The 12,917-nt window shown below is 43.1% G+C and overlaps 1 protein-coding gene across 1 annotated transcript in view; it reads right to left on the bottom strand.

Moving 5' to 3' along the window:
* Positions 1-6,064: 6,064 nt before the first annotated feature.
* CLTCL1 (clathrin heavy chain like 1) overlaps positions 6,065-12,917 on the bottom strand; it is a 34,416-nt gene continuing 27,563 nt past the window's right edge. The window contains exons 27-31 of the mRNA XM_057380746.1: positions 12,427-12,611; positions 11,632-11,853; positions 8,633-8,712; positions 8,133-8,221; positions 6,065-7,625 (exon numbers count right to left, since the gene is read on the bottom strand). Of these exons, the coding sequence (XP_057236729.1) occupies positions 7,510-7,625; positions 8,133-8,221; positions 8,633-8,712; positions 11,632-11,853; positions 12,427-12,611 (692 nt within the window). The 3' untranslated portion in view covers positions 6,065-7,509. The remainder of the gene's footprint in view (positions 7,626-8,132; positions 8,222-8,632; positions 8,713-11,631; positions 11,854-12,426; positions 12,612-12,917) is intronic.

Below are 12,917 nucleotides of genomic sequence, written 5' to 3'. Positions count from 1 at the left end.
GCCGAGCCCTATTTCAGAGCCGCGCCCGCGAGGGGCGGCCCCGGCGGCGTCACATCCTCGTGGGGCGGGGCGGGGGCGGCCCGTGGGGGCCCGGGGAGCGGCTCTGCGGGGATCGGCGAAGCGGGAGAGGAGCATCAGGGTAGCGGTGTGAGCTRGCTGGCTCCTCCGTGCTGCGGGAATGGGGGTTGCTCAGCCCGCTGCCAGGAATCCACGGGAAAAGGCTCCGCGTGGTCACGGAGGTGCCAGCCCGGCCGGAGGGACGGGGACAGCGCTGCCCCCTCCCCTGAGCAGCATCAGCACCTTCGGGGAGGCTTAGGCCAGGACGAGCTGTGAAACAGCCAAACGCCTCGGTCAGCGAGGATACACAGCAGCGGGGATGGCATCCAAGGGGAGGGGAAGGGGAGGGTTTRCTCCTCTCGGGCCTTTGGCTTAAATCCTTTCTGTTTCACTCAGTGAGGAGCRGAGACCAGGAACGCCCAGGGTAGGAAGCGCATGTGAACGCCCAGCGAGGCGGAAGAGAAACAAAAACATTCTCAGATGAAAAGGCTGCTGTGAGTGCAATGACACTCCGGGTTTAGTGGGGGAGTGGTTGGTGGTTGTATTGGTTTCTTCTTGTTGTGTTCTCTTGGGGGGGGGGAGGGTGTATTATCTATTGCTCCTCAATATTTAGGCTATGCAAATTGCACAGGAATGTGGTTTTGCTTTATTTGCAGACAGAGAACGACTGCCCTCCACTACTTCATGTTCAAAAGCTGTGTTTACAGGATGCAGGGAAAGGAACAAACACTGTTTTAATTTCCATCCAGGATTACGCAGAAATCAGGGAACACTAGAGCTAGACTCCAGACCTGTGCTCTCTTGACCTCTGGAGCAGCCACACTACTGCAAAGGGAATATTTTGTGCAAGAAGTACCTCCAGCTATGCATAAAACATGCTCCTGTTCAGACTTGCTCTCTGTGTGCTTTGTGACATGATTTTTACTTAAYAAGACTCAGCAATCTGGCAGCTGCCAGCCCATCCAAAAGCTCACTCTGCAGCTACACATGGCTTTGTGGCTAAACTGCTGGCAGGAAAACCCTTTGGGAAACTGAAGCACCTTTATTCTRCCAGGGTTAAAAGCAAACACTTGCATTGCAGAACTCAACCCAGGTRAGACCAGAATTGTACATGGTTTCACAACAGAGGTAAAATAGGCACAGAGTGGTCTCATGCCAAGACTAACGCCCCCCTCCTCCAGCACAGGAAGTAAAAGATGGGGAAGAATAAACACGTAAAGGGTACATGGAAGGAAGAAACAGTCACAGTCCCAGTCAGAGATGGCAAAGCAGCTACTCATGTTCGGGTTACCACTACTAGAATGGTAAAAATAAGATAATACTTTGAAAGACAGCAAACAAACAAATGCATTTGGATTTCTGATTAACCTCTGCAACTCCTCACACCTTTCCATCAAATTATCACAGCATCCACRTCTGCCTGCAGACACGTACACACTCTGCTGTGAGCCCTTGATTACCTTCACAACAAACACTGGCTCTTACAGAGTCCCAGATCATCAAGGCTTGTGCACAACCTCATCCTGTCCAATACCACACCACATGCTTAATTCACATCAGCCTCAATGGGATTCACAGCACTGCTTACTTTGCTGAACAGAGGAAGGATTATTCATATTTAATCACATGCAGATTGTAAGCCATCTCCTGCAAGGACCTGACCTCCAAGAAGCTGCTAACACTGCTTGTCAGCAGAAAGCCTGAAGGAGAAACAGTGAAAGAAGATAAGCACCCCCTGAAATACCAGTGGCTGCAAAAGGTTCGTTTTAAATCCCATGACTTATGTGAAAGTAAATACTTGACTGGGCTTGCATGGTCAAGAGCATCTCCTAAGAAATGTTCCTCAAAGCACAGAAGAGTAACTGCTGTTACAGACATGATATCAAAGCCACTGTGTTACTGCTCTTGCTTCAGGAATTTTCATGGAAACGGCCCTCTGACAATCTGAACTCATTTCCCTTGCTGGTGGCTGGTGCTTGTTTCTGCTGGCATACAAAGACACAAGAATTGTGAAATACATTAGTCAGGTGCTACTGCAGCCTGTGTGTCTCATGGCAGCTCYCCAGGCCCTAATAATCAGAATTGAAAAGGGCTACTGAAAATGAAAGCAATTTCCACAAATCATCTTTTCAAACACAAACASCAGTTGCAGACGGAGTTTTCTGGATTCTTGGAAGCACATGTTTACGTGACTATGTTTATCTGTTCCAAGCTATTCCTCCCTTGCCCCTTCCTGAAATTATTTTTATTTAATTGGCACYGAACAGCAGACATTGGTTTCAGAGACAGTAAGTGGTGAATACAGGGGAGATAACTTCATATTAAATACCCTGGCATCAGAGAACCTTTTCATTTCACTGAATTAACAGCTGTATTATCACAATTATTACAATTCATCAACTACTACAAACCTTTCCCTGCATTATTAATCCTTATCACTTGCAATCTTACAATAAAATAAGGAAACTCATTTTCTCTCAGGTTCCTTATCAACACCAAACAATTCCTTTATGCAAAACAGATCCTGCATATAACTGGCTTCAAGAAGTGAAAATACTGCAGATTTGAGTCAACATTTCCCCAGCTTTCAAGTGTGTGCAGCAGGAGCTACTGTGACTGTAAGAAAGATGATGCTATTCCAAACAAGGAACACGATTCCCACTAGAGCACATATGCAAAAAGAGCTCCTGTTGCTATTCAAGATTATTCACTGAGATTACCAGGACTGAGCCTCTCAAGAGCACCACAGARGTTCCTGTTATGTTCACATCTGCGTGGGCCTGGCTCATCTCAGAAGAGTGAAACCCATGCAGTGTGTACAGCATGTACAGATTATCATTCTGCTCCCAGGCCACGGTTGTGAGTCCCTCACAGCAGGATGTATTACTCAACAAAGCAACTCCAGTTGACAAACCCTATTAGCAGTTGATGAGGCCATTTCCGCACCCCCGAACTGGGGAAAAAAAAAAGAACCTTACAAAAGGAGAGCAATTCAAAGATTTATTAACCACTGTTTCCCACCTGAACTTGCTCCTASCTCCCCAGCTGGATAACCAGTACTTGGGGAATTTGTGCTCTGCATCATATTGGAGAACTTAGTGCTGTGGAAAACAACATACCAGAAGACTTTGTAATTCCTTCCTTTCATAACCACTGGGGGYAAAAGGAAAAATGGAGACTTTTAGACAAACAAATTTTACAATCTTGATTAAAACCACAGCAGACCAAAAAAAAAAAAATAAAAAAAATCTTGAGTCACTCAACCACGCAGGAAAATGCGTAACTGAATAAACTCAGAACTTGACTCAGGATTTTTACAGACTGTATTTCAAATTCGTCTTAAGATTAAATGCTGTCAATATTAGCTTGGAAGAAAACGGATGTTGTTGCCTTTTTGAAAGATTGTAAAGGCTGCAGACAAAGATAAACTGAAACACATACCTATGCTAAGAATTTTATTCTTAAAACATGAGGCAGGATCTGTCATTACCTTGGGAAAGGTGCAGAAAATGCACTGTGTTGAAAAATGAGAAAGCTAGACTAGTGACAAACTCTCTGGAGGCTGGACACCTGCTGMAGTAGGAGATGGAGCACAGTAATGACTCCAGATCCATTAAGCTGGACTGGTGCACCTGCAGGTTGCTATAGCAAGGCTCATTCACTTGGCAAACCACAACCTAATTACACATGGGTGTCACAAAGCACTCTGGTGTCGTCAAGCATTTTTCAGCTTTATGTCCTTATCTGGAAACAAATGAGATTGAAGCAGTCTTGGGGKATTCTGTAAAGCAAAAAAGGAAACACAGTCAGCTTGGAACCAAGTGCAAAGCCAAACCATTTACAGAACAGGAAGGACCCAGAAAGACTGCAAGGAGCTTTACAGATGAGAAATAACACTGTCACAAGGTAATACTTACATTGATAAACTGCTTGTTATGAGAACCTGGTATATAYGTTGCTACCTGTCCCAAGATTTGCAAGAGTTCTCGCCTCAATTTTTTTTCAGCAGATTGAAAAACTGTCATGCTGCTTCAGTCACACTAGGAATTTCTCAGAGGCCAAGTTCTAGCCTGCCAATTAGAATGTCACACATCCAAGCATAAACATTAACTACACAGCAGTTGACAGTCAGCTTTGCCAAAGTACTAAAGTTACTCACACTTATCTGAGTGGGCATCTGATAACGAAGGGTTTGTCAGTTTTAGAGTTAAAAAAACAGAGGAAATCTCTTAGGCTTCTGAATAACTGTTGCTGGATTTTCTTGGGGAAAAAAAAATTGTTCCTTGTTTCACGCAGCCTGATTAAGGTTCCATGTTGTGCTCTAAGTGCCAGCTCTCAGCACAGCAGCCACTAAAAAAAGAATCTATTAAATCAGAATTAAATTTTTGACCCTACAGTTACTGTCTTTGCTGTATCATGCCTATTATTTGTACAAACGTCAACAGACTTCRTCTGTCTAGAAATATTTTTTTAAGCAGCAGAATTACTTTAGAGCATTTCCTTCTGCTGTGCTTCCTTTTAATTATAGATTCCTAAAACAGGGGGAAGGGAAATGGAAGTCTTGTATAATACCACACTATTATGTGAAATAAGAAATAGGACTTACCCTAGTGATGCATTCCTCCTGAATTCCCCTTGTGAATTGCTTGTCTTCTCTGATGCCAGATCTGTGYGTGCCCAACAGCAAGAGCACACACAGAAGGAGATCCATACTCACTTTTTCCCAAGGAAAGCATGAGGCAGTAAAAGCCTGGATGCAGTCCCAAGCAAGTTACCCTCTGACATAAGCCTGGACGTTGGTCTCCAGCTGCTGCAYCCTGCAGCATGTTCTGCATGAGCAGATCATTCTACAGGACAGCATCAGCCCTGTGCACTGGGGTGGGAATTAGCAAGAAGCTTAGTTTTAAAGCAAACTCTGCAAAACCGTATTATCCAAGTTTTCCAAAACTTGGATGTTACAAATTCATGAACTGAATGAAGTCCTTCACCTAACCCCTAAAATAGGGKTTATTTCCTGCTGTGAATGGCTTCACTTTTAGGGAAGCAGTGAAATACCTTGGTATGCAAGAGTTTGTTCCACAGTTTAGGTATGGCTGCACTGTATTGGCAGGGAGTCTATGTTTTGAATGCATTTTAGAATCACAAAATTTATAGATGTCATTATACTTAGCAAGAGCTTAAATAGCAGGAGAGCAACTAAAGCAAGACTGTTCATCACAGCTGGCAGCTTTGTTTTCCTTGAGAACTCAGTCACTCCTGTAATTAGATTTCTAGACTGAAGCTATTAAGGATCCCCAGGCTAGCTCAATTCTCTAGAGATCAGGAGCAGTTCCAGTGTTTGATCCAGCATTTCATTGTGTTCCACCATCAGCTTGCGCTTGCTGCTATKAAGTCAGAACACATTTTTAGGTTGAGAGGATGTAAAGTCCTATGATCATGCTAATCCTAGAGCTGGTCTTCACTTCCAGCTAACTTACCCAAATTTATTTTGACTGACAAAGAACTGGCTACAAAATAGAAGTACTATTTTCCTGGAAAAGGGCAAGCTAGCTGCTTAGTTCCTGCTATGAGTAAGTCTGGACAGAGTGGAGATTTGCCTGAACTCATTAGCTGCCCAGCATTTCAAGCTGAACTGTGAGTGCTGATCAGTACAAAGTTGAGRCTGGCATGTTACAGCAACACTTGGATACTCTGGCATCCATCAGGAAGGTGGAACCACATCCCTTTGCCACTGCTTTCACAGTGTGGTGACCAAGAGAGACAACACACTCATGAGAATTGTGCCGAAGCACAGTCTGCTGTTCCTGATTGCACAGCCCTGACAATCTCCACTGGTTTGCATTTAAAGGTGTTTTGCTCTGCTCCAAGTAGGACTCCGTATGAAAAGGCACAGCTTACCAAAACCACTGCTGTATGGATGTATCTCAGCAGAGAAGATTCTCATTGCAGCAGCTCCCTCCACACAGGACTGAAGCTCTCCCAGCCCCGTGAATGAAAGCATGTGACCATGTCCTGCAGTACACCCTCCCCACGTGACAGCGTGTGCCGATGTGTCCGGTGAAGAGACCACAACTCCCTTTCCATCATGCCTTGGCAAAGTCTCCCTTTTCCTGCCTGGCATCCTTAGTTGTCAGATTAAGCAACCTGATGCTATGAGTGGTAGTGTATTACTACCAGCCAGTCCCCACACCCAAGATATTAAGACTAGAACCACACGGTGGATACTGCAGTTTTACATTTATAGTTGGACTTTTATAATATTCAAGATTAGCACAAGATTCATAACCATAAATTATACATTGTTATCTAAGTACATAAAACGTTAATGATACATGTATTTGAAGTGGCACAAAGTAATAATACATCCCTGTTGGCATTCTCAAAGGAAGAGGTGGGTGATGGAGACGCTGTCAATCCTACTGCAGCATAGCAGAACTGAGTCAGTGCACCCTGTTCACTCAGGTGGTGCTGACTCTGCCCACCAGACAGGGTCAGAACATGGTGTGGCAGGAAGCCAATGCCAGAATCAGTTAAAGGTGCAAATAAAAAGTCAGGATTATGGCCCTCCCTACTGCCTCAATACAGTAGCAGTGTGTCCYCCTCCCCAACCCTGACGCTGTGCTCTTGCATCTCCAGTACTTTGGCAGCCCATGCACACTCCTATGTTCTCTTGCCACACACAGCTGAGGTTTGTTTTAGTACCATTTAACGTCAATAAGTAACATGCTCTCTTCTTGTTAAACAAAAAGGATCTGGGAAGTGTTTGCTCTCTGGCATGAGAAGATTTATTTTCTTCAAGTCTCAGATCTACTCCAGAAAATATAGAACAAACTTCAACAGTATTGAACCCCAACAGCATTGAACTCCAACAGCATTATTGTCCAGAAAAGGAAACTTTCCCAATATTCCTCTAAACATTCAGAGCACAAATATTAGAAAAGCCCATTTTCTTTTGCATGTAAGAATGCAAATAAAATGGGGTAGTCAGATGTAGACAAGCTTTCAACAATTTATTAACGAGATGTTTCACTGAGTTGTTAACAACCYTGCTACTTCAGTAGCTTCAGCTAAAGCTTTAACAACTTGGTGCCAGGCAATTTCCCAGCTGCCTTCAATGGGCTGTTCAAAAGAATGAAAATTATGCTCTCTTCCCCCTGGCCTCAAGTAGTTATTGCTATATGAGTTAGTGAAATAGTGCCTTAACTTCAGACAAGAGTCTCACAATGTCATTAACAAAAGCTGCCTTTCAGAGGTTGAAATGTAACCGGACAATAATCAATAAATAACAGTAACAGGCATCCTGCTGAAGTCTCCTCACTGAGCTGCGCAGCAAGTGTATTCAGCCAGCAGAAGGTCATCTGTGCCTTTAAGACCATTGTACACTTCTTGGAGAAGTTAAAAAGGGACGGGAAGGAAGAGAACAGAGACAGTGAAGGTCTGTCAGAGAGCTAGTTACATATTGAAACCATAAACAGGYGGCTGGGTGAATCCTGGTGCTGTGTATCCGTATGGGAAGTTTGCCTGGGGAGGTACTGCACTGGGGCCTGCTGTTAACATCAACTGCTGGCCTAGAAAAGTATGAGACAAAAAGAAAGTTAGTTTAAGATCCCAAGCTCCTCTAGCACTRTGTGACAGGATTATTAGGCTTTAGCTAAAAACCAGCCCCTGTGCAAGCACACACCAGCAAGTCATACTATTCTCCAACATGCACCACAGAAAGGGCACCCAGGCCATCYGCTCTTGCTACCAGGAAGTTACAAAAGCAAGGCAGGACTCAGAGGGAAAATTAATATCAAGTGATCTTGAGGTCACGATAAGCGTGGCTTGTTTTGAAGAGACCATACTGAAAATCGAACTGGTATTATTTAACCCATGCATGGACAGATCGGAAGAGTAAATAAATTCAAGCAAATAGTTAGRTCTGTTAGGTCTCTCAGTCTGGAGGGTGCTGCAAAAGGTCTGAACACACCATGACAGATTTGTTCTCATCACTAGGACCGCACATGCCTCATGCATCTGTTAAATTGAGGTTAACATTTATATCAGACAGTGAACCAGTCACATCCTTCCCTTACCAGCCACTTCTAGGTGCTTGTTAGCAGAAWGCCTCTTCAGAAGGGCTTCTAAAATAGCATCACACTTGAGGACAGCCATGGTGTTTTGGCTGCACATGTCTTAAAATGCGTGAGCTAGAAAGCCAGTCTGCTTTTCTACTTGGAAGAGCAGAAAGCAGACACATTCCTCAGACAGGAATAGGAAGAGGAATTTTCATGCTCTGTAAGTTATTCCTGGGGTTGGCAGCACCCTGGTATCACCTGTCCTATTACCATACTGAAACACTATTCCTAAGGTAGAGTTCTGAACCATGTAAGAGGAGCAATACTTYATCTGAAGACCAGAAGTACTGTAAGAGTGAGATGTCACTTCAACAGCTTATGCAGTTCATCAAGCAGAGATAACCATTTCAGTTACTATCTAGGTGAAACCAGTTTACGTGGGTAGAACAATCATGTAAGCTGCCTCCACAAAGAGAGACCAGTGACAACAGGTAATCAATTAAAACTAAATCTTTCACCTACCAAATACTATTGGAGTGGGTTCAGTTACTTGTTCCTCTTCTTTTCTTAGGCTTTCAGAAGCATCAAGTTTATCCACCTACATTGAAGCGAACAGGAGATTTATGAAGGCTTCGTCTAGGAATTGCACCATTGTGTGAAGCTTTTCATGCCTGGTACCTCARCTATCGAGTGCTCCTTTTTAGTTCAAGTTGGAGACTTCTTAAGTTTGCCTGCTCCCAGCAAGCTTTGTTGTAGAACTGATTTCCCGCTTCTTTAAGTTGTATTGCAATAAGCAACAGCTCTCAAAGGCAGATGAGGTACTCAATACCTTCAAATTAAGCACTTTTTGGGGCCCTATTCTAGTCACTGCTAAATCTGTGACCCAGAACTAAAAATCATCACACTGATCATCTCTCAAATGGGCCTAATCTACATTTATTTATTAACCTGCAATTCCTTATTTATTAACCTGCAATTAGCTCACAGATATTTGCGAATATTCCAGGCCCATTAAGTTTGATCCTATCTAGGACTACAGCCTAACCTGTGTGTAGGGTACTGGTTTAACTGTATTGGTATTCACAGATACTTCTAGAGGAAACTGGAACTCTCATGGAAGGTCTAGTAGTACAGCTTTATACAGATCTCAGTGCTGCACCACACTAAGCTCTGCTCACGCTAAACAAATTTGTGGAAGTGCTACAGTAATGCAGAAGCCCTAAAAACAACTTCAGACTGTGGGAGCAAGCTAAAGAGGCAACAACAGTACCTTCCTTCTCAGGTTTAATGAACTGTATCTTCCAGAAGGGAAACATTAAGACTGAAGACTACAAAGCATACAAGTCACACAGCTTCACATTGTGGTACAGGCAGTACTAACATSCCGGGCAAACGTACATTTAGCCCAATGCTGTATTTCAGGTATTCCTCATTCTCCTTTCCTACTGCAAGAATTGTATCTGGTCTGAGAATTGCTGCAAGAGGGAGCTGTAGCACACATGAGATGTTATTAAGATATGGTGTTTAACAGATTTCTCAACTTTTTGAAGTTTGCAACTCAAATTGACAACCTGAGTGGCAGCAGRTCTATTACTGGGTCATTTATAGCTGCCAACCTAACAGCTCTCCAACATAACACTCAATATTGGTGTTACAAATGTTATCCAAATTACTATGGATCAAAGCAGCTGACAGCTACCTGTTTCCAGCCACCTGTCCTCCTTTACTTATCCCTGGCCTCGGCTCTCTCAGGTTCGCCTTTCCCTGGCACTGTCCGACAGTGACTCTGGCCAGCAGCGCAGTCCTGCCCTCAGCTGGGCAAACAGCAGGAATGCCGAGAGCAGCCATCCCCAACAAGGGACGAGCAGCTCTGAGAAAGCAGAAATGCATTTGCTCTGCTGCCTAGAAGAGGTTCAAAAGGTTTCTAGGTGAGGGTCATTATATTCCATGTGCCTGACTCCTTCTAGGACAGGGCTGTTCTGTACTGTAACTTTTTTTTTTTAAATGCAGAAAAGACAGGTAAGTTTTTCACCCCACTGAAACTAGTCTATTCTTTTATGCTTTTGAAGTTAGTCACATGACAGTTTTAGACATACCACATTGATAAAGCCCATTCTCCAATTCCGTGTTTTRCAGTTAATTCAACAGACTAAATTAGTTTCACTGTAAACCACTTTCATCATGCAGATTTTCCTTCTGGCAAGTTATCCCACATTTAGTACACATGATTACTTGTAAATCCAACCAGCAGTTTAAAATAAATTATTTTAGACCTAAACCTCGCACGTAAGAGTGCAGGTAAACTTGTGTGGCAAGTTTCTCCTGAGTGAAACACAAGGAGTTGGAGGCTTTTAAGATGTGTGCAAGTACTTTCACCATGCCAACAGGCAAGAAGTTTACAAAAGGTTCACGGCACTATTCAAACTCACCATCATGCTTGAATTACTGCACACTTGGGTAATTTAGAGTGCAACAAGCAATTTGCCTTTGGWACACATCCTGTTACATGTCAACTGCTTTTCTTTTTTATGAAAAGTATCCTCCCTGCCACAAGATATCTAATACAGTGAACAGGAGCCCAAACTAGAGCCCTCTTCAAGCACTTGACTTTGTTTCCCATGAGGAGGAGGWGTCTGGTTGGATTTTCAAGTTGCTTGTGAATAGTTATCCTTTTAGCATTAGAAAGTGAACAGGAAATGAGTTAGAGCTAAATTACACTGCTCTTCTGGCAGAAGCTACAGCTAGATTCCTGTAAAAGAAACCTAGGATATTGAGGGACACATGAAAACAGAGAATTTGAAATCAGAGGGTCACCTTATAGAAYAGTCCATCAACCTGCAAGAAAATTCAGAGGGGAATACTTAACATGACTTATTAGAAGCAACCTGAAGCAGTCACTTTTATATTGCTCAGTTTAATGAAGGTCTTTACTGTGATGTCCTATGGAATTCTAGAGCCTTCCCTGGCATGATATTAACTTAGTATCTCAAAGCTRTTTGAGACAAGCATTTCAGGACCACACATGATCAGAATCTCTCTTCTCTCAGTTGAGGACCAGCTCTTGGTAGCAATATTGTACAGCCAGACTATGCACTTAAAGTTCTGTTTTCATTTAAAAAAACCAAACACCTTCAGCAGGCTACTTGTATTGGCTGATATAGGAATAATATGCACTATTAGTAACTCAAAAGCCCTTTCATAGTTAAAAAAGGTAAAAGTGATATATGTGGTGTCCTCACCAAGTTTTCAGTTCATCAACTATGGAGCTACTGTGAGAAGCACAGTTGGCTCATGTCTACTGTTAAAAGAAGTAGTTTAACTAGACCTTTCCAAGGGCCAAGGCATCTATTTATAAATTTTGCTAGCTAGCCTGGAGTGATGAAACCCACAGAACCTCAATAAGACTTTGTCTATGAGGAATGGCAAAATTCCAAATATATGCAAAGAGCTCTGGTTTACATAATGCTAATTACACAGCAGACTGAARTCTCAGCTTTTTAGCCTATGCAATACTCACTTTGGTAAGATACTCTCTCATCACTTGGATGAAATAAGGCATTGCAAAGTCCATGATGTTATGTCTCCATGCCAACTCAAGGACTACATCTGGGTGCAGCAAGTCATAGCATGTGAAAAGGCAGGCTGCAAAGCACTCCTGCTTGCCTTCTTCCAAGAACCACTGGAGCAGCTTCTCAGCCAGCTCTGCATCTTTGGACTCTGCAGCATACTGCATAGCATCCTACAGAAGAGAACAATAGTTAAGCTTGACCCTTGCCTGTCAACRTCTTCCATGCATGTTACTGCTAGCTAGATAAGCCAGGTATTTGGCATACCATGAAGTCAGTCTTTAACAACACCAGGCATGGTCTGTAAGGAAGCAATACACCAAACACACCAACTCTGAGGCAAGCCACTTCATTAACATTATCCCAACAGCTTTTCTACAAAGTGGGCACAAGCCTGTGTGACCTCACTATGGGCTTGAAGACCATACCAATGTAATCACGTTTCATCTGCACCCTTACAAGAACCTATGATTTGAGTTCTATGGAGAATGTTCCATACTAATACAGGTAACTGTACAGATGCTGTTGATAAATAAGAGATCAATCCCCAAGTACAGGACAACATTATGAAACTATTTTTAAAGCATGCATTTGAAACTGCAAACCCTTCTACTTTAAGAGTCTTTCCTTAAACTTCACTTGAAGGGCTACTAATTAGAACTCCAGATTCCAAACTAACAAACATTCAGTATCCAGGAGATTTCCGCTTCATAGCCCAGACTTCTCAGCCAGAGTCAKAAACTCACCTTATACAGACGGTCTTTCTTGCACAGCTCCACACTCTGTTTCCAGCGGTTGTTACCCTTGTACAAGTATGCTGCAATACGCCTAAATTCAATTAGTTCATGCTTTTCCAGACGCTGAGCCAACGTTATGTTATCGAAGTTGTCATAGGCATCAATGGAAGCTCTCAGACCCTGTTTGAGAGAGAGTTGTTACACATGCTTCCAGATGGCTGCAGGWGAGAACTAGAGTAGAGAAGCATCTAATCRTGGTGCACAAGTGTTTAAATTCTGCCAGCTGGATGTTGATACTATGGTTACACGTTCCTTACGTACCTGTTTCATGCACCTCTCCAAAGGTTATTTTCTAACAAAGCAAGATGTGAACTTGGTACTACTGACTCGAAACAGAAGAGCTAGTTACCTTGAAAAGACAAAGCATGTCTTCCAATTGCAGCCAAGRGGGCCAGAAGCTAATTTATACACTGAAGTACTGCCCACTGAATACACACCTG

Source organism: Malurus melanocephalus, unplaced genomic scaffold, assembly GCF_030028575.1.
Source record: "Malurus melanocephalus ecotype Western Australia unplaced genomic scaffold, MMel_1.1 scaffold_470, whole genome shotgun sequence".
In the NCBI taxonomy this organism is placed as follows: domain Eukaryota; kingdom Metazoa; phylum Chordata; class Aves; order Passeriformes; family Maluridae; genus Malurus; species Malurus melanocephalus.
This window is presented reverse-complemented; position numbering and strand designations above follow the sequence as displayed.